Source organism: Electrophorus electricus, chromosome 24 (genome assembly GCF_013358815.1).
Source record: "Electrophorus electricus isolate fEleEle1 chromosome 24, fEleEle1.pri, whole genome shotgun sequence".
In the NCBI taxonomy this organism is placed as follows: Eukaryota; Metazoa; Chordata; class Actinopteri; order Gymnotiformes; family Gymnotidae; genus Electrophorus; species Electrophorus electricus.
In genome coordinates this window covers 8,667,501-8,690,000 of record NC_049558.1, presented here as the reverse complement: position 1 = coordinate 8,690,000, position 22,500 = coordinate 8,667,501, and the positions used below count along the sequence as shown (strand labels likewise).

Below are 22,500 nucleotides of genomic sequence, written 5' to 3'. Positions count from 1 at the left end.
CCTCACACCTGGCAAGTTCCAAAGGGGTAAATGAGATTTCGAGGGGGCGAGCGAGAGCGAGAAGGAGCAGACACCATATGTATTTGTGTGCGCGTGTCTTGGTGCGCGCGTGTGGGCGTGTGTCGTGTGAATGTGCGGACATGCACTCACAAACGGGCGGGAGGCGCATGACACTGAGCTGGTGAGGGTGATGTCAGGACAACCATCATTTTCTATGTGAAAAAACAAACAGAGAGAAGAAGGGACAGACAGAGTGAGACTGAGAGAGGAGAGAAGCTTCTCTTTTCACTTTTCTGAACAGGAAGCAGGTCTTCAATCTGCGAATGTGCGCGCGCGCACGTGTGTGTGTGTGTGTGTGTGTGTGTGTGTGTGTGTGTGTGTGTGTGTGTGTGTGTGTGTGTGAGCGGAAGGTCACCTCTGGCTGAAGAGATCCAAGGAGAGAAGGAGAGAGCTTGAGTGTGGGAGATAGAAAGAGAGAGAGAGAGTGTGTGTGTGTGTTTGTGTGTGTGAAGGGGAGAGAGGGGGTCTTGCATGGTTTCAGAAGGGAGCAGCTCTCAGCCAGAGGCAGGCGTCACGGGGGGCGGAGGTGGTGGTCAGCCAAGGCCAGTGGGCTCCACCAGGAGAGCAGAAAAAAGGTGAGGAGGCGTTGTGGGAGGAGAGAGAGATACAGCCTCCGACCACAGAGTTCAGGGTCGCAGAGTTCAAACTTCTTTAGCATCTGTTTTTGCCTTTTATATCCTGGTGAATAGCACTATTATTAGAGGAAAGATGCGATCCTGAATCAGCGTTCATATTCCACATAGGGTCCGACACTCTCAAACCCATACACGTTCAGTCATATTCATTACGTCTCCGTGCAATAAATAAAGTTCCTGAATCTACTCTTGGAAATTCAGCCAGAGAAGCAAAGTTGGAGCTGGTACGCGCTTATGATTTCCACTCGAAGGTGTTAAATGTAGCCCGTTCTCTTACCAAAGCAAAGCTTGACCTGAAAGAGGAGACATGTTAAACAATGCTTTGGTTTGGCAGGACAGGACTAGCCCAGACTTGTTGAAGTGACAGGCACGAGGTCCTAACACCTGTCCTTATGTCTCTTACTACCTGGCTGTCACTTTCTGTCCATTTTTTCCCCTGTTCATACCTCAAGTGTCCTCACTTTTCTTGACTTTCATGTCATTTTTTTGTCTTTCACATCCCCTCAATTCCCCTAAAGTCACACCTGCCAGCCATATGCTCTATTTTTCGCTGAGGGGTTTTTCTGCTTGTTGGGGTATTTTCTGAAAAGGTGGAAGATGGTTTGTTTTTTGTTGTTTTTTTGTTTTTTTGGGTTTTTTTTTTTTTGCAGTCTTCCATTACCGTCACGATGCCTTTAGAATGGATACTTCCCGATAGAGGACAGTCTCTGAATAGAGCAGACGCACACCTGCCACGTCTCCTTTTCCCCTGACAGGCCGGCAAAGGAGGAACGCCGTCGAGGTCGCCGCCAAACACGTCGCGATGGGGAGCGGGGACGGCGCTTTGAAAATTGCCCCGTGCTAGTTCTACGCCAGTTTGCACTTTCGTATATTTTTGCAACCGGGCTTCGTTTGACGCCACCAATTAGGGCTGCAGCGTGCCAAGGTGGTAGCAGGGTGGAGGGGTGCTGGGAGCAAAGCACAATGAATTCATCACCTCCAAAAAAAAAGTTCTTTAAGGATGCAGTTTGTGTGTCTCCTCCTTTTGTCATGGTTCAAATACAAGTCAGGTCCCATTTCCTGCGCTAGGCTTTAACGCTTTAAACTGTCTCTTGTTTGTGTGTGTGTGTGTGTGTGTGTACATATATGGAGGTGTGTTTGTTGTGGCCTAAATAAAGTTTTAAGGCAGCGGCATTGTACGAGGCCTAATTTAGGAAGCTGTTCTCTCCCCCAGTATGTGGGGTCTACAGCGCACTCCGGGCTGGCCCAGCCAGATCCCCGCGAGGCCTGCCCTCTCGATGACTACAAAGAAGGAAGCCTTCATGTCCTTAAGCACAACTTATTTATGCTAGATTAGATAGACACACACACAGTCACATGCATATGTGCATTCTCGCTCTCTCTCTATCTCTCACACACACATACACACACACACACACACACACTCACACACAGTCACACGCATATGTGCATTCTCTCTCTCTCTCTCTCACACACACACACACACACACACACACATAATCACACGTATATGTGCATTCTCTCTCTCTCTCTCACACACACACACACACACACACACACGCACGCATACACACACACATAAACAGAGAATATTGGAGTGTATTTAAGAACTTCACATGAGTGCTAGGGTTCCCAAGCTTTATGCAGGGCCAGCAGCTTCCATATTTCCATATAAAATGCAATCTGCACCACTGAGTTTCACACAACTCACACAATGCCACAAGTTCGGTTAGAACTCTGGTCTAGTTTTGGTGGACAGGTTGGGAATATAATGAGGCAGTTTTGTTGTTGGGGCAGTGTGTGTGTGTATGTGTGTGTGTGTGTGTGTGTGTGTGTGTGTGTGTGGGTATGGGTGTGTGTGTGTGTGTGTTTGGTGGGGGGGGCTGCCCTAGTCCTAGTCCCTGTGGCAGCCAGCTTTGATAAGCGCTCATGATATGAATGAATAAATAAGCACGAGTCCTAATGAGGCATAAGCCCCATAGTGCAGGCTGGCGGCCGGAGTGTGTGTGTGTGTGTGGGGGGGGGGGGGGATCTGGGGACACACACTGCGTTAGAGAGGTGGAGGAAGAGATGAAGAGGGGAGGAGGGGAGGGGGGAGGGATCAGTCGGCCTGTGTCATGTCAGGCGGATTGGGAGACAGGCGGCAGCATGCTCAGTGCTCAGAGACAGACAGAGAGAGAGAGAGAGGGGGAGAAGGAGAGGGAGAGGGAGAGAGAGGGAGAGAAGCAGCTTGTTTCTAACAGGGATTGTGAGCACAGAGAGTGGCAAGAGAACATCAGAATTACACAACTGTGCAGAGGACGAAGCCAGGAGGACTGCTACAGGCCAACAGCACTAATCCACACACAAACGTGCACACGTGTGTGCACGCGCGGACACACGCGCGCGCGCGCCCGCGCACGCAAGCACACACACAGTACATTTGTACCTTTACAGCGTTTAGCTGACATCAGCCCATCATCACACATAGTTCAAGCCACTGCACTGGCACAAGCACAAACAAAACATTCCAAAGCATACTGTAGATTAAAATACAAGAATCATTTCAGGCACTCGAAACAGAAATGAGGAATTTACAGACAGGGGCCTACACACTCAACGGAAAATTAAGCCAACCCTTCTAAGTTTTCGCTAAGCAGCACCGTCACTACAATAGTATCCAAGCAATAACACCCACTATGCGGTGTGTCTTTTATGCACTGGATTTTGTCATCTAATACTGCTGTGTACACAAACCGAAACTGTATCTACGACTCCTTACTGAACGAGGAAAGGATTGTTCTCACCACTAGGGGGCATATTTAATTTCCCAAACATTGGAAAGCAAATGCACTGGACAAAGCATGCTTCAAGCCTTCACTCACGCCTACATATTACTGCCCAGTTTTAGGTCTCCTGTGGAAAGACATGCATGTGGAGGCTAGGAGCCACAGTCTTATGGCGAGGCAGGATAGAGCCAACTTCATATACATTTCAGCTACGTTGTATAATTACTAAGTAGAAAACGGGGTCCAGTCATTCAGTTTAAAAAAGTAGCAAGAAATTGACAAATTATACCCAAGAGGAAACACTAGTAGGGATAGCAACAGCAAAGATTATAATAATAATAATAATAATAATAATAATAATAATAATATTATTATTACTATTACTACTATTATTATTATTAATAATAATAATAATTATTATTATTATCGTTATTATTATTATTATCACTATTATTATTATTATTATTATTATTACACTATTCATATATTATTATTATTGTTATTATTATTATTATTATTATTATGACTATTTTAGTATTCATTTTTTGAATTGCTGCTGTCAGAGGGAGCTGTCCAGGGTTTTACGTTTCTATATGCACCATGCCGTTGAGATGAGCGCGTGCGTTCACGTTGCCTCATTTCCTGTAATTGAGAGAGCGAGCGCGCCGGGGAGAGTGCGCTCGAGAGAGAGAGAGAGAGCGAGAGAGAGAGAGAGAGAGAGAGAGAGAGAGAAGGGGGAGGTTGGTTCCTGATACCGAGACACGGAAAAGCAGGGGAGGGAGAGTTTGAGGGGAAAAAAGACAGGCGGAGAGGGGGAGAGAACAGGGGAATTACACCGACGGACACAAAAGCGTCGGGGGAGAGAAACGAAAAACAGAATTTCTCACATCTTCCTGTCGTCTGTCTCGCCAAAAAAAACCAAACATCTCCTGTCACGCCAGCGCCGGAGCACCGACAAACGCTTGGACCCAGAACTCATGGGTTAACAGGTAAACGTCTCGCCCGCCCTTAAGAGCGCTCATTCTTGTGCCCAGGCCGTGTTGCCTCGGTTTTCGAGCTTCGTAAACAGTGCCGGCGAAATTCGGCTCACTCGCAAAGTCAGTCAGATACGCGCTCGGCATGTCAGGTACTCCGCGAACAAGGTGCGTTCAAGTTTTCTCCGGGGTTCACCAGCAGTCGCTGACAGGGGGAGTCTCGGCGACCGGTTGGCGTGTTCATTTTTGCGCGGAGCGTGGAGCAAACTGCTAAGTTTGCCTTCCGTGGAAAGGAGAACCCGGTTTCACGAACGCCAGGTGAGACGCGTACGACAGACTGGTGAGACGCGTACGACAGACAGGTGAGACGCAGGTGAGACAATGGCAGCCTTTGACGGGCACGCCGAGGATGTTGCGAGGGCTCGTCGGCAGCCTCCTGCCATGCCGTGGTTGGGCATTTATCGCACCTTGCGGACTGGCTTTTGTGCTGAGATATATGTATACTGCTCGTTTGTAACGTCCGTTATATTACGCTTGTGTTCCCGTCAACGCTGTGGCGCTTTTGGACTGTTAATTCACCCGCATTGCACTTAATACATCAGTATTTCTCGCAAGTTTTCACCGTATCGCGACTCTTTGCACTGGGAGCTCCGGGATCGAGCTGTCAGTTATTCGCGCTTCCGTGACTGGTCGGGGGTATTTAAACGACAAGCTCGGAGCTTGGTGAGCCGAGGTTTTACCCCCTCCTCCCCCTTGGTCTCCCCTCGTTTAACCTCCAGAAGGGGAATTTCTCCTGCCGGAAATTTCTGCTGCGTCAACACCCAACCCCAGTGCACCAGACAAGAGAAGGGGTTTTTCTTTTTACCCAACTCCTTTATATTTTAACCCCTCGCCTCCATATGTGTATCCCGTAGCCCTTAATCCTTTGTGCAACACTTCTTGCAACTTGAAAAGTGCAGCGTGTCACGGCGCTTGGCGGGTGGGAACAGGCGTGTACGCTCACGCATGGAACAGCGCTGTGTTCGGGTTATCGTGTCTCTCCCCGTCTGCCCTCTTAGGCTGGTCAGTTCCGTCTTCCTCCATTTTCTGCCTCGATCGCTCGGGGTGGTTATACGGCGGGGGGAGGGGGGGGCAACAGAACCACTTGTTCCACGCGAGTCAACGCTCGCTGAGAGCTGCGACGTCAACAAGAAAAACGAGCGTGCGTCTCGGGAAGGACACGTTTGATCGAAAGTCCGTGCACCGATCTTTAATTTGACAGGCACGTCTGACGCTGTCCACATATATTAAAAAAAAAAAAAAAACACACACCAAAGCAGTAATATAGCCAAATATTGCAGTTTTTGCACAGACCACTTGCCAAAGTAGGCCTTGTTCGGTGCAGGTGCACGACAATTGGCTGGAATTATGTACAGCTCCGAAGTGCAGAGCATCTTGGTTTGAGCTAGTGTTCAGAAATATATATTCTTACGTGAAGCTATGCGTTTCTCTTCTCGTTTTTTGATGCCAGTGCTCCATAGAAAGTTGGGATGTCTTCAGTGAGTGTAGTCTGATATGGTCTTTGACGAACAGTCTCGGAAGCGTATCGTTTGCTTTGTTTCGCAATTGTTTTGCAATTGTATTGCAATTAGTAGCCATACGTCGCTCGTTCACCACCGAAGAATGTCAAATAAAACTGAATTTATTTCACGGCACTGTTCAAAAATTAGCGGAGTGGTGAAGGTTAAATTTAGGCGAATGATTTTGCTTATACGTGTGAGCAGTCTGGATGCCCGTCTTCTAGTGTTAATGTTAAATGGACACGACTAATACCCAAAATATATAATATATTACACTCATAAATATTAATGATATACAGCCTAATGTATTTGATAGTGCAGCAGACAGTCTTCTCTTCTAGTTGAACTATTATATGCCCCAGGCACCTGGCAGGTGTCTGTTAAAACAGCCAGTGTAAAAAAAGAGAACATGTTCACCTGTCAATCTGAGATAGAAAACACACATTCAGGCATAATAAAATATGCAGCATCCTGACAAAGCCATTAGGTGAGAACTGAAATTTTGCAAAGACCTTTTCATAACCCGTGCACGTGTGTGGTTTGTTCAGTCATGTTTTTTGGGGGTTTTTTTTGTTTGTTTGTTTGTTTGTTTGTTTTTTTGAGAGAGTATGGGAACACTGGATCATGATATATCATGATACTGTTTAAGCTTGAAGTCCAAATGTGTAGTTTAATGTGTATTCATATCAGTTATCTTTACATTTGCTGTTGAATGCAATTAACAGGTATGCAAAGAATCTCTCTCACACTCACACTCTGTCTCTGACTCTCTCTCTCTCTCTCTCTCTCTCTCTCTCTCTCACTCTCTCTCTCTCTCTCCCTTTTATTTATATGCAGTCCATGTAGAAGGTGAACATGGGGATGGCTTTTCAAACATAGTTACACACACTCATCGTCATTCAGACATACGTGCACAGACAGATCTGCTAGACGACAGAAGGTTTCACCTCAGAGGGACACTGTGTATTTGCCTTGGCTATCTTGCCATTTTGAGTGCCATTAAATGAGAATAAGGGGTATATGTATGCATGTGTAGGTGCAGGTTGGAAAGCCGTACTCCAGTCTACTGTGCTGACTGACTTGCTTGCAGGTGTGGTAGTGTTATGTCAACACAGGGAGGAGGAGAACTGGTTTTCAGTGTGTGAGCGAGAGAAGCAAGAGGTTTTCAATGAAGAGGGATAGAAATGGAAAAGGACTGTTTTTTAAAGAGCTGTCTTATTAAACACTCAGTCGGGTGTCACAGCAGTGCCACAGTCTCGTTTTGCTAACTGAGCTTATGCAGCGTGTGCCGCTGTATTCAACAGATGTAGCATTATGTTGAATGTAATGGTGGTTACACCTTTTCGATGTAGGTTTCATTCTTGTAATGTAAATTGAGGACCAGAGTTGCATGTGTGTAAAAGCTGGCTTGGGCAGAAAGGGCTAAATGGAAATTTGCTGAGATCTTCATTGAGGGCGGTTGTGGTTGTTAATCTGATCGTTTGCACGGAAAAGGGAGTTACGAGGATAGATGGTAGATGGTGAGAACCTGAGAGAGAGAGAAAGAGAGAGAGAGAGAGAGAGAGAGAGAGAGAGAAAGAGAGAGAGAGAGAGAAGGGGTGGGTGAGATGGTGAACTGGTCTTGTTTGTAATGTCGGGGGGGGGGGGGGTGAGGGAGGGGTGGGTAGAAGGATGGGGGTGCAGGTTGACATGACATACAGCTGAACTCTGAGTGTGTGAGTGGGAGGAGTGTGTGAGCGTGTGTGACTGAAGGCTGCTCTCCCCAGGCTGTGGGCTATGCTGTGTGGGTAACAGGTTAGGCCTGCTACAGTGCTGGCTTACAAACCACACAAAACTCAGTTTATGTGTGTGTGTGTGTGTGTGTGTGTGTGTGTGTGTGTTGTGCTTATTCTCTTATGCATCTCTCGCATACCAATATATTTAACAGCTGACCATCACTGCACATTATGAAATTAGATTTTCACAGCCTGTGTATGGCTGCACAAAATAATCGATAAATACCTTTCTACTCTTAATATTTTAAAAATTGCAGTACATTTTTCATAATCAGTAAGTCTTCCTTACGTTGTCTTTTTTATGTATTCTTATGGATAGTTCTTGCTATTTTTAGTTGCTATTGTGTAACCAAATACACCCTTCCCCCAAAAACAATCATTAAAATGGACCTTGTTGGTTGTTTTGTGTTAACGGGGAGGCATACAGGTGCTCTTAATTCCCTTGAGGTGTGTGTGTTTGTGTGTGTGTGTGTGTGCACGCAGGCGTGTGTGTGCGTGGGGGTATGTGTGCGTGTCTCTATAGAGGGACAGCCGTGTCCCTCAAACACTTGTTCATCCCCTCTGCGTTAGGTGGTGGGTGTGTAGGTTAAACCAAATGTAGCCTCCCCCTCCCAGCCTCAGAGGCCTGGGTCCTCAGGTGCCTTCTGAATATTTCAGTGGGGTGTTTCTGGAAAGCCCTGGGGAGAACACGAGTGAAAGACCCCCCTGGAAATGAGGTAGTGGGGCCAGGACAAGAGCCTGTGCCCTTAACTCACATGAACAGGCTGAAAAAAGAGGATGTGGTCACTTAGAGAGCGGCTTTCTTTCTAGCCCTCTGTTTACTCTCTCGTTCTCACTCACACCCTTCCTTATTCTGTGCGCTGTGTTTTTCCCCTTTTTAGAAATCTTTCTCCTCTTTTGCTCTTTGTGTGTCTGCGCCGAGTTGGATTGGGATTTGAGATGACAGTTGTCTTGGTGGGATTTAAATTGCTTCAATGATGCCTTGGCACATAAACTATTACTAACTTGTCAATTTTACTAAATGATGTAACATCCTATATCAGGACTTTTGGCTGAGTAATGTTTATAAAATAGCTAAGTGACTGTTCTATTTGCATCAATGCACACAGCTTCTGCTGTCTCCATCTAGGTAAGACACCAGTCCGGTCCTTTACAGACCTCTCTCTCCCTCTCATCCATTTATTTTAAAAGGAGGTTAGCAGATATAGGAAAGAGTGGACACAGAGCTAAGGTTCACACTGGAAATGAATTATATTTCCATATCAAAGCTTCCAGGTGAAGCATTATAGGACACCAGAGTTTTCCATGTGTTTCTCTCTCTCTCACACACACACACACACACACACACACACACTCACACGCACACACTCTCACACACACACACACACACACACACACACACTCACATGCACACACTCTCACACACACACACACACACACACACACTCACATGCACACACTCTCACACACACACACACTCATGTGCACACTTTCTCTCGCACACACTCACATGCACACACTCTCTCTCCTGCTGGTCACTGGTGCACTATTTATTTTTCAGTGGATGGTTTAGTCTGTCTCTATACTTTTCATCCGGATGTATTTGCCAAGAACTAACCATAAAGAGTGGGTGGAGATACTCACGATGCTAACACATTTTTAGCACGTAATCCACTTTTTCTTCCTATACATTTTAGAGTTTTAAGAAACACTTGGTGGCAGTGAAGGTCACGCTTTTTTCATTCTGTATAATTTGAAGTATTAATGTATTAATGCAGGTTTTAGTAGCACAATCAAAACCTGAGTTACCTGCATGAGCGAGATTCCCCTTTTGCTAATGACACTGAGTCACCTCAGTCCCAATCACAGCTGCATGAAGCAAAAACTGACCAGGTGCCGATCCCTAAAATAAACACACACACGCCCAATAGTTACTCATGAAGTAAATAACGTCAAGCTCCCCTCAAGTTGCCATCCCCAAGACTGAGTGCTCCAGCCACTTTGGTGGCGCTGCTCCAATCGAAGAGGGGAGTGGAAAGGTAACTTAAAGGCACATGACAAATTTGTTGAAATGCACTCAAAATGATCATAAATGAACTGTGTGTATACTCCTAAAATAAACTCTCAGCAGCCTTCAGAGAGAAGACCGAGCTGCTCTGAGGTCAGCGTGCATGGGCAGTTTCCTCCCGCTTCAGCCCAGAGCTTGCTGAAGCGCTGGTCTCCGTGGTTAGCATAATGGACCGTGCTAGCCTTTTGTTTTTCCAGATGCTTTGTATGATGTTCTGATCTGCATTAGCCCATTATCAAGGGTTTGAAATCCAGAGGGGAGTTCATCGGCAAGTGCTAAAGTGCTGTTAACAAGGCCTGTTTAACATTCAGCTCTTCCCCCTCAACATAGTACAATTACTGCACTGCTGCAGCTATTAGCATGTGGAGTTTGCGCGCGTGTTTCTAATTGAGCTGATTTAACGTATGCCAGATCAACTTGTTTTCATTAATTAGTTCAGTCTTAAAAGTGCCATCAGGACATGAAATATTCATCGGCGTGAAGAGTTGCGTTTGCAGAGTGCATATGGTTGATGGACAAGTATTTCAGCGCCACAGAGACCTGATCACATTTATTGTGCCGATTGAAGAAAGTACAAGTTCGACAGTTAATCTGCATTCCACAAAATTTCACTGTAAGCGCAGGCCAATTGTGACTGTTTATTTTAACGAGATTAGATACCTTGTTGTCAGTGATTAACATTCAGGTTCCAGTGAGCAGTGGTCCTGATTTCCACAGTCGCTTCCGGGTTGCTAGCTCAACCTTCCCCTCTCCTCTGCCCCTAAGCGCTTCCTAGCAAGGGGGTGCTGAAAGTGGGACAGGCTCCTCCTGTGGCCTCCTCGTTCCCTTTCTCATTTTTACTCAGACAGGAAAAAAAGAGCACTAATCAATCCCTCTCTGGCTCTAGATTTCACACACAGCTCCCAGTGATGGAATACCGACACTGGGTGAATAGGTCAGAGTGCCACATACTGGAAACTTTGGTCACAACAAGCGATTTTGAGTTCTTTTATTTATTTATATTTTGTTTCTTTGCTATCTTTTGGAGCTAATGGAATTTGGTAAACTACTCGTGTGGCGCATGTAGGTTAAATATTTGAACATTCTGATATTAAATGAAGACCGGAGTGCCTCAGGCTTGTGAGACGGAGTGGCAGTCACTTCCTCTTTCTGCTGTGGTTGTTGTTGCTCCTCACACTGGTGTTCTCAGAATAAAAAAAAAGGTGTCTGTCTCCAAGACTCTGTCACTTTCTTCTCTTTCCATCCCTTTCTTTCACTCTTTCTCAATCACTTTCACTTTACTTCTTGTTCTCTCTCTCTCTCTCTCTCTCTCTCTGTCTCTCTCTCTCTCTCTCTCTCTCTCTCTCTCTCTCTCTCTCTCTCTCTCTCTCTCTCTCTCTCCCTCCCTCCCTCTCTCTCTCTCTCTGTCTCTCTCTCTCTCTCTCTCTCTCTCTCTCTCTCTCTCTCTCTCTCTCTCTCTCTCTCTCCCTCTCTCTCTGTCTGTCTGTCTCTTGTTTTTACTTGAAGCTTATCAGTGGGAGATTTGACTGGGCACTCGATGCTGCCACTTCGCAGTGTGGGAACATGTGACTTTCTTTAAAATTAGGTTTCTGAGGTGGGCGGCATCTCGTCGACGACAGTGGTTCCTTTTTCTCTTGTTTTGTTTGTTTGGGGGGGATGTTTTCGGGGTTTTTTTGTTTGTTTGTTTGTTTGTTTTTATCATTTTGAACAAAGGGCTGTTAGGACCAAGCCAAGTTTGAATGTGGATGGTTAGCTATTCACGCTGCTGAAGAAAAATGAATAAAAGACAGGAAGAAAAGCGGGAAGACAGCCTTACTAAGGAGAGGTGTCTGCTGGCTTCTACTGATGTCTTCTAGTCACCCTGCCAGTCATTGTAAATGCAACAGCCAAGACTATTAGAACGATCAAACACTGACCAGTGTGACACGTTTGAGTAAAAATGACAGAAACCACTGTAACGTGGTCAGTTCGTTATTACATGTGCATAAAGAGCAGAAGTCACATTAGGGGTAAACCCTTCAAACCCAAAGAAAAAAGTCTGTCCCTGCCAATCAAATGATGTTGTAGAAGTAAAAAAAACCACTCGGTGCAGCCCTTCACCTTCCCCATCCCCTCACCCCCTCTTTCTCTGCCTCTTCCTTTCTTGTCTCAGGACAAATTTGTGCTTAATATATCACGTTTGGTATGCAGGAAGAGAGAAGAAAATAATGGCTCAATATTACGTAATGCAAAATTTGTCACGCATGTTTTATTCAGGTATATGCTGAACCAGCAATTTCTTATCAAGAATATTGAGGAATGCAGATTCATGTATGTGCATAAAAATATATACATGGCAAAAATATATTATTAACTAATGAGCAACTTGATTTCAGTGTTTCAGTGTTCAGTCTGGGCTTTTGCCAAAAGAACCTATAGGCTTCTTGTACATGCATGGGGCCCAATTGTTTTAGCTTAATGATGGTATATTTAAAAAAAAGTTTTTAAGCTGTTGTGCTTTTGTGTGTCATGTGTCATGTATACCTATCAAGGGTAGAGTTGACTTTATGCATCTGTATATATCTGGACATACTGTACGTATCTATAGACTGTGTACCTTTTGTGCTTCTGAAGTATTGAAAGAGAGCAAGTAACAGAGAGAAAGTGACTGAGAGACAATAAATGAGAGACAGGAACATAGAGAGAGAGAGAGAGAGAGAGAGAGAGAGAGAGAGAGAGAGAGAGACACACACACAGTAACTGAGAGACAATAAAATCTGGAGAGAGAGAGAATAACTATGTGCTCCCTTTGTTTACCCATGAAGCATTTATTCCTCGTCTTAATATTTCCATAGCCGATCAGGAGGCTTATAAATCCGAGCATGCATTGAGGTTCTCTTTCTGTGGTAGATAGTTTGAGGTTGTCCACTGTGGATGAGAGAGATGTCAGTGTTGAAGTGACAGCAGTCACGCTAAAGACACCCCCTCCATTCTGTCCACCCATGCATCTCTCTCTTTCTCTCTCTTACATTCTCCATCCCTCTCTTTCTCTCTGACTCATTGACAGGAGCCAGTGTTCCTGATTATTACAATTAGTTTACTGACAGACGCCACATGCCAGGACATGTTTGTGTGTGTGTGTGTGTGTGTGTGTGTGTGTTTAATCTAGAGCAGGCTAAATCTCACTTTTAAGGAGGCTCTTTGGGGGACATATGAAGATGATGGGTTGTTAGAGAAAACCCAGCGACAGAACAATGCATCCCAAAAGTTAGACACTGCTACACCATCCTGTAACTTGGTCATTGCACTTTTGACTGCCATGGCCCAACCTCCACATTGCAGAGGACACATCCTTCACTATACTGTATTTTTACTTTTTACGTTTTATATTTACATTTATTTTCTTAATTCCAGTCAAGCCTCTAATAAATCACTGGTGGCATGAAAAAGCATGTTGCAATACCTTGACAATTCAAATATATAGTAGTTGATACCAAGATTTATATATTAATTACAACAGCATGGAATCTCTCTAGATCCTGGAGGGTTAATGGGTTATGTAGTTTTTGGATGCCTGGAGTATCAGTTTCAAAATGAAACCTGTCATAGATAAACCTTCCACCCCTTTTCACTGAATGCCTTATCTTATAATTACAGTCTGTGCCAAATGCTGCTTTACTTGTGATCATTGTCATGTAATAGGGAAGAGGCAGAACATAACCAGTGGTGCTGGTGAGCTCTGGCTGCTGGTGACGAACCTCTCTGTCGTGGGATTGTCTTCTCTGAGTGTGGTGTATGTATGCTATTTGTGTGTGTGTGTGTGTGTGTGTGCGTGTGTGCATGCATGTGTGTATATGTGTGTTGGTGTGTGTGCTCGTGTGCAGGAGTGCTTACAGGAACGCTGTGCCTCCGTGCACCGCCAGAACGACGGTTTGTTGTGACACCTCTCGGGGCGCAAAGCTCCAGGAAGGTGTTAAAGATGATTCGTTGATTCGTGAGTAGCGGCAGCCGAGCTGTAGGGAGTCATCGCCGCACCATTTGGTGCTCTTGAAACGATGACTGTGTGTGTGTGTGTGTGTGTGTGTGTGTGTGTGTGTGTGTGTGTGTGCGCGCATGCATGTGTGCATGCGTGCGTGTGTGTGTGAGTCTTAGTGTGTTCGCACGCACGCATTTGTGCGTGCGTGCGTGCGTGCGTGCGTGCGTGTGCCTGTGTATGTGTGTGTGTGTGTGCGTGTGTGTAAACTCACAGGGAAAAAAAGGAGTGGGAGGGAGAAAGAAAGAAGAGGAGGAGGAAGAGGTGGAGATCGTGTTGAAATGTGACTCCTACTCAGTAGCACGGCCTGACGATCCAAAATCATCAACCTCTCCCCCGTCTCCCAGGAGACTTTCCTCCTGGTTCCCAGACCGAGATACTTAGCTGGCACTGTCCGAGTGTCTCTGCCCTCTGCTACCGCGCTGCAAGTCAGCGCGAACTTTCCGAAAGCCGTGCGACGCCTGTCCCCAAACGAGCGCCTCTTCTTGTCCTTTTCGCGGCCGTGTCTTTCATTTTGCCGCATCTCCCCTGACTTCGTTACCGCTAATGGCTGAGGTGCAACAGTGAAGGTTGGGATTCGCATCTATATCTACACGTGCTGTTTCACTTCCTTCACTATTGTCAAATGCTCTGTCTAGTGAAACCAGTTACCTTTTATTATTTTTAACCTAAGCTCAAATCTCCTTATAAGCACATATACTTTGGACTTTGACTGCTGGTGTTTGCGCGACTGTGTCACTCTGTCGAATTCTGCAGGAATCCACCCCTGCTCAAGGCTGACTCCTTCCATACAGTGAACGCGCCTGTAACAAAAGGCACTCTGTCAGGTTATCTCCTAAAACACTCCTCTCCCTCCATCTTTCCTCCCTCGCTCCCCCCCATCACACCCCCCACCCAGCCACCCACATTCGCTCTCTTCATTTTTCTACAGTGGTAATGAGATGTTTCATTATTTGCATTTCACAGCTTTTAATAGCGAGAGAATTTAGGCTAAGCCCCGGGTTGTCAGAGAGGGAGCCTCCACTGGAGACACGGCTGGCTTCAGGGGCTCTGAGGCAGCAAATAGCCCAGAAACGCACCAGGATGGAGGGAGAGGAAGAAAGAGAGGGAGATCACGAGGCAGGGGCCAGATACCGCAGTGTCAAATAGGGTCCCTGTAGGGGGAAAAAAGAGCCTTGACGAGGTATGGTTTTAGGGGGTTAACAAGTTAATTGCTTTCCGTCTGGCTTTAGCGCTTACCACTCTCGCCAAGAGAAGACTAGAGAGTCTGTGAGAGAATGAGGGTGGGGGGGGGAAGTATTTAAAAAGAAGGAGAAGCAAAATAGAAAGTCAAGGTGATGTCTTATTGCCTCCGATTCTGTGATCGTGCCGAAGAAAGGGAAAGGTTCGCAGCCTGCAGACAAAACGGAGTGTCCTTGGCAGGCAGTGGCGCAGCAGAGAGTTTGTTCTCCAGCCCCGGCTGAGCTCCGTGGCGAGAGAGCCGGTCAGACGGCTTTCCAAAGGGGAAGACGGGGCCGAGTTCCGCACAGGGCCCTCGCAGCCAAGTCTCCGAGCGCGTAGGAGGGCGGGGACGAGGGCTGCAGCGCGCACGCACGGGGCGAGGGATTGTTCGGGGGACTAGCGCACGGCTTAAGCGCACGGCTTAAGCGCACGGCTATCGGAGCTCTCCGATGCCTCCGCCTCGTCGCCGGGCTTTGGGCGAGTGAGCCGAGGTCACGGCCCCGGCTGGCTCTGCTGAAGTGGCGCAACCTACATGCGAACCCCTGGCATGGGCCCGCTGCCTGCATCCGAGCGCTAGGCTGCCCACCCTGCCGACGCTGACGGCGAATTTTCCTTGCGGATGCTCCCTCCGTCCTGTAGACGGTGGAGGCAGGTGGGGGAGGAGCGGAGGGAGGAGCGGAGGAGCTGAGCAGAGGGCTTGAGGCTTTCAAAGCCTTTTAGATCTGCTGTGGTCACACTTTCCACAGTGACGGGCCCACCTTACCTGCATGAGCTGGAGTCCAGCCAGGACGCCAGCACATGAAGACAGAGACACAGATAGGGACAGACAGAGCGAGACGAAAGCTCATTTTATATGGAGAGGAAAGTCCTGTCCTTTTAGGTATCATTTCAGGTGGCTCAATTAAGTTGTGGTTCTGGTAGATTTGTTTAGGAACACTTTTATTTAAACAAACTCACCCTTTCACCCATGAATGACAAATCTGTCAGAGTTTACCCTCAGGAAAATCACCCTGACACCTAGTCGAGTGGTTTAAAAAGAACTGCTGTCTGAGAGAAATGGTCTGACGTACATGTAACCTATCTCCTTAGTCTCTTTCTCTCTCCCCTCACTCCATCACTAGCCACACTGGTATTCAAATATCAAATTCAATAAATGTACTTCTCATGCATGGAGACACACAAAATTATGCTTAAATAGGGGGCAATTTCTGTCAGCTCTGCGCATCACATCCTTGATCGTTGCAGGTTCATATGGACACTTTCAGTACAGGAGAATATCAAATCACGTCAAATTTATTTATATAGCGCTTTTTACAACAGATGTTGTCACAAATTTCACAGATGTTGTCACAAATGTCCGAGCCCCCAGTGAGCAAACAAAGGGCACCAGTAGCAAGCAAAAGTTCCATAGAGCATGGGGAAGAAACCTTGACTCAAAGACTCCTCTGGCTGAGAACAGTCACCACAATAGTAACAATGTTAAGAGAAAAATAAATAATTAATAATAAAATAAAGAAGAAAAAAAAGCAATTAATGTCTAGGTCCAAGGACAACAGAGAAACAGTTGACTGGGGTGGAGGTGTGGTGGGCTACAGCCAGGGACATCAGGGGGAGGTGGGAGTGAAATCATGACATGAGATATGGTCAGAGCTATGAACATACTCATAATGCTGGCCAATTTATAGTTGCTCGTATGAATCAGGCAAAATATAAAATATATAGTATATGACGGTTACATATGGGACTTTACATGAACATAATTTTGTGATTTTGTTTTCCTAAAAGATCAGGCAAAAAAAAAATCCATCTTAAGTCTGCATTTTACTTATTATAGTTTACGCCAGTTTAATTTACGCCAGTATTTGACATTTCTATCAAACCTTTTTAAATTTCTATCAAGCTACATTTGTGTATTGGTATTTGTAATTATAATTTATTTATTACTTGGATTTAAAGAAAGTGAGAGTTAAAAAAAAAAACCTCCACCTGACAGGTAGTATGGTTAGACATTTGTGTGCTGGAGGCCCGTCGCTGGAGGACTCCGGTCACTTTAGATCTGAGTGCACGAGGGCACCAGCAACTTAAAGCAGCGGTGGCACTCTTTAACACTCCAGCCCCAGAGTGACGAGCGAGCACTGCCCTCCACGCTGTGCTCACTTCCTCCCTGTTGTGCCCCCCCTAAACTCATTCCTGGCAATGACAGAGAGCCTGACCCCGCATCACTGAGTAGGGCTCATTACTGACTCTCCTCCAGCCCGTGTTCCTGGTTCACCTTCAGCTACGCTGCGGTTCTATTTCAGGCATGCACAACAGCACACTGCGCATTCATGCTAGCATTATACTTCTGTGTCCGCCGATCACACTTAAACAGTTACAGCAAGGGAATCGAAACACTGATCGCGCTGTACAGTGGGCGGAGCTGACACCGTGTGCTGGGAGACCCAGCAAGCCTGCAGCAGCTGCTGAAGGCAGCAGGACCGTGACCTGGACTGCAGATGTTCCAAGCGGTCTTTCAGAGAAGCGCTCCAGCAGGTTCAGAGAGGTGGTTTGCCTCATCAGTCTATTATATAGGCCTTCCTTTTGCTAACCCCCTTCGCTTTTTTAACGTTTTTTTTTTTGGTTTTTTTTTGCTCCACTAACCATCAGATCCCTCTGGTCTTGCTCAAGCAGAAAATCTGATTAGGCTGACTACATTTGTCTTTCAGCTTGTGCTTAGTGTGCTGTTTCACTACACACGTCCAACAGATACTCTGTTTGTATCGGTTGTTTTTATTTGCGATGTCGGTGTTTACTGTTGTTTGTTGTCAGCTATTTTACTCTGTCTCATACAGTTCTGTCCCTTAGACTGGCTATCAATGTCTTTTTAGGCTAGTTATTATTGCGCTGATGTTCCTTAGTTTTTCCTGGTGTTTCTTATGGTTTGAAGGCTGTAAGAGGTCGGTAGAAAACGACGCTGGGGCCCAGAGGTGTGAGATTGTGGCGGTGACTTCTTAGTGTTTGACGCAGTTCGTCTGAAAGAAGTGTGAGAATAGTCAGATGAAAACAGTGCAATTTACTAAAAATGGAGTGCTTGTGTTTCTGTGTGCGTGTGGTCTTTGAATAAAGATATTTATTCCATTAGAAAAGAACAAGAAAAGAACATCTTCAGTCAAAAATCGTGGCTTGAACCTTTTGAAACACATTTTGACGGTTTGGCATTAAACCATTGTTGTCGGTAACCTCCGTAGAAACATCAAAGGCAATTAAGGTCGACGCGTGAACCTCTACAGAAAGTCGGTAATGCTAACCAAAGCCATTCCCAAGAGGATTCGCAAAATCATCATTCATCACTCTTGACTTTCGTCCTGTCACCTTCGTCAACGAAAGGTGTGTTCGTCCAAGTGGCCAGTGGAAACAGAGGACCGATCTGAGCGTACAAGCCGCCACAGGATGACAGGCACGTGCCTAAACGTGACCTGAAGCGAGCCAGCCCTGCACAAGCCACTGCTGTCACTCAACGGAAGGGGCGCCGTCGCAGTGCACTCAGCCCCATGCGATCTGACAGCCCAGCGCTCCCAAAACAAATCACACCTCGCGTTTGGTAACACTCCACAGCCTTGTGATTTACTCCTAATCCCGAAAACACACTGTGCGCGCATGTGTGGCGTGGCGTGGTGCAGCGTGGTGCGTGTGGGTGTGCATGTTTGTTTCTTCCGGTGTGTGTTTTACCCCTGTGCACTCGGTGTGTATGTGTGTCTGGACGTTTATTTTGAAGGTGTGTGCGCTCTCTGTTGATCGCGTCTGGTCTCTGATCAAACCACGAGGCTGTGGTCACCAGCCCTTTAAAGAGCAAGATCGCCTGAACAAAGTAAAGCTGCATAAAACAAACCTAGGCTGCATTTTAAAAAACACTGTTAATGTCCCCATAGCCTCCAGTTACGTAAATCGTACAGCTGGTACAGTTGCAACTCCAAGTGACAATTTACTTATGTCTGATTTCATCTTTGTTTTTAAAGTCACTGAATAAGGAGTCGGCAGCCGCCATCGCCTCTTCTCCATCTGTGAGCGATTTTTTTTGTTTGTTTGTTTGTTTTTTGTTTTTGTTTTTTTTGTTTTGTGGGTGTGCTTTGGGTGGCTAACACGAAACAAGCTTTAATATTACCCCCTTTTTGAACGATCTGGTAAAAAAAAAAAAGAAAGATTTTTGAGTCTTTAGTGAGCTTCTTGGAAGATGTGTCCTTGAATGTCAGATGCACCGTTGAGCGATAATGCCCCATGTTACCTCTTTTGGGCAAAGCAACAGTCTGTTGACATACTCTATCGCACAAATAGTTTTGTACTTAACTGAAGTGAATAAACCCAATTTTTCCACTCCAAGCGCGTGCAGCAGTCTTTGCCCTTTTTTGACAGGTCCTCATCAGCCATTTTTTGCCAGTCAAATTTGAGGAGAGAGCACTGAAAAACACACTCCTCTATTTGTAGTAGCCCTGCTTAACTAGCTAGCTAAAGTCACAGGAGAACGCAGCTACGGTAAATGTGATAACCACAGTCATTACTATTATAGCTCCCATCCACACGGGAGGCCCGGGAGCTCGACCTGTCAATCACGATCAGCCGGTTGGCGAGCACCGTCACAAGGAATATGCTCCTCTCTTAGACCCCCACATCCCCACGAGCGCGACCGGGACTGACATTGTTCGCGTGTTCTTTGTTCAGCTAATAATGCTTTTGTTTTGACTTATTAGCCAGCAAATGAAATTACCCTTCCCGATATAAAGCACGTTAATGCAATCGCTGGCCCTCCTCTTCACACACTTCCCCTTGTCTGTCGTTAAATGGTTGGAGGTAATTAGCATTTTGTCAGTTCGTGATCAAGTGGAGAATGGGGCTGCCAAACAGCCGATCCATTTCGAGGAGAGAGGGCCATGGCCGTGTCCCAGCAGACTGGCGGCACTGGGCGCCGGCCCGAGCTTCGCTTCAGGACTGCCTTCCCTCTGCCTGGGTATTTCAGCATTGCCTAACAGGCATCATGGATCTCCAAAGAAAGAAAGATATTCTTAAATATAATAATAATAATAATAATAATAATAATAATAATAAAACAACAACAATAATAAAAACAACAACAACAATAATAATAATATTTCACATGTTTTTTGGGGGGGAATTTAGTGTGATTCATGCATGTCAGGTTGTGTGTGAGGTTGTGGTTGTTGTTTTTGGAGGGGGATCTGTGCTAAATAAACACTGATGGTTATTTTGTAGCAGCTCCTTGTCAGTAAAATAGTGCGTTTTAGGTAATATTGAATCTACTGTATTTAAGTCTTTTTTTATGGTACACTACCAGTCGTTTGCAATGGTTTAAATATTATAATTGCAGATACCAGTAATAATAAGTTGATTTTAGAGTGTACTTATGAGCAACAGGTCAGTTAAAATGAGTCTATAAGTCTCCTGTCCCTAATACTGAAAATCTTCGACAGTAAATAAACATCTGTTTTTGTAATGTTTTTTAACCTCTTCAGTAGATAAAAGCAATTTCCTCTTCTCTCATGCATGTGTGCATGTGTGTCCTTGTCTCTCCGGCCCAGACTCTGTCCAGGAGACGCAGCTACCCAGTAATCCAATGAATAACCGGAAGGAAGACATGGAGATCACGTCGCACTACCGGCAGCTCCTACGCGAGCTGAACGAACAGCGGCAGCACGGCATCCTGTGCGACGTGTGCGTCATCGTGGAGGGCAAGATCTTCAAGGCGCACAAGAACGTGCTGCTGGGCAGCAGCCGCTACTTCAAGACGCTGTACTGCCAGGTGAAGAAGGGCACAGAGCAGCAGGCCACCATCACGCACCTGGACATCGTCACCGCGCAGGGCTTCAAGATCATCCTGGACTTCATGTACTCCGCCCACTTGGCACTCACCAGCAAGAACGTCATCGAGGTGATGTCTGCCGCCAGCTACCTGCAGATGACTGACATCGTACAGGCGTGCCACGGCTTCATCAAGGCAGCGCTGGACATCAGCATCCGCTCGGAGCTAGCCGAAGAGCTGGCCGACATGGAGATGGGCAGCGTGGTGGGGTCAGCGAGAGGCGGCCCAGGCCCAGGGGGCGGGGCTGCCTCAGAGGCGCTGGCATCCATGATTTCGGTGCGCAGCTCCTCGCCGTGGCTGGCCCGCCGCACCAGCCCGGCCAACTCGTCTGGCGACTCGGCCATTGCCAGTTGCCACGAGGGCGGCAGCACCTACGGCAAAGAGGACCAAGAACCCAAAAGTCACGAGAGCCAGGAGGACGCATGCTCCCAACCCCTCTGGCCAGCCGACTACCGCTCAGTTCAGGTCAAAGAGGAGCAGGTCTCCCCATCCAACGTTCCAGACGGCTCGGGGGCCGGCCGGGGGGTGCAGGGAACAACGCCCGGGGAGCAGGGGAACGGAGGGGACGGCAGCTGGCAGCCGCCCGGCTCAGGGCGCCGGAAGAATCGGAAAAACAAGGACACGGTCAGGCACATCACTCAGCAGAGTGACGGCGGCAGCCGTGGAGGCTCCCCGCTGCCTGCTGTGCTTTCTACAGCCAGCTGGAGCTACAGCAGCCAGGACATTCCAGGTAGGACTGGCAGCTCTGAGCTCCATATAGGCAGGGATGTGGCAGGTTATACGAGCAGCGACTATTAGAGTGCATATTGTGCATTTTACGCTTAAGAGGGAATTGGAGTCTGGCCGTTCCTTCAAAATCATAGGTGCTTTTATGGGGAGAAAGACCAGGAGATTACTTGTCCATTTCTATAACAAAGCCAGACAGACAAAAATCATTCTAGTAATGTATGAAATTGGGCAGATAATCTAGCAGTAGTGTAGCATTACACAGTAGCTTAGTTGATTTGGTAGGGAGTAACTAGCACTCAGTCCTAGTACAAGAGTTTCAGCCACATTTAAAGTTTGATTTTGATTAAACATAATTGTTGCAAACGATGAAAGATAAGGCATGACATTTGTTCAGAATTATTACACCGTAACGATTTATACAGATTTCACACTTAAGCGTTCTTGAACGATGGGACAGGTGGATGTATTGCGTCTAGTATTGCAAATTTTGATTTCATTACTTGATTCCTTTTTACTGAAAATCAAACCTTGTTTGAAGAATTAGTTCAGCTGTAGAGACAATTGAAATCCTTTTTTGAGATATTGGACAATTACATATTCTTATAGATTTGGATGGGGAGTTTGGGGTTGAAAAACTCATCTCCTCATTAATATCAGACAGACACATGGGACACGAGACAGCCTCATCAACCTAAAAAACAAAAACGTGCTGTCGTCTTTAGGAATGAGAACACTCTAGTGGGGGTAGAGAAGCCCTACCTGTCTGGGCAACATTTAGCTACTGGTGCTGATAGGTATGTAGATCATTAAAAGTGAGGCAACTGTAATCTCTGGTGTATTTGAGCAGG

At 46.4% G+C, this 22,500-nt stretch overlaps 1 protein-coding gene across 2 annotated transcripts in view; it reads left to right on the top strand.

The window, feature by feature from the left end:
• The first annotated feature begins 4,262 nt into the window (after positions 1-4,262).
• zbtb46 (zinc finger and BTB domain containing 46) overlaps positions 4,263-22,500 on the top strand; it is a 51,635-nt gene continuing 33,397 nt past the window's right edge. Inside the window, exons 1-2 of one of the 2 annotated variants that reach the window (XM_027019216.2) lie at positions 4,263-4,452; positions 20,643-21,653. In XM_027019216.2, coding sequence (XP_026875017.2) covers positions 20,678-21,653 — 976 coding nt within the window. In that variant the 5' untranslated portion in view covers positions 4,263-4,452; positions 20,643-20,677. Of the gene's footprint in view, positions 4,453-4,515; positions 4,756-20,642; positions 21,654-22,500 lie in introns of those variants that run through there. The other variant, XM_027019217.2, reaches the window with a different exon arrangement.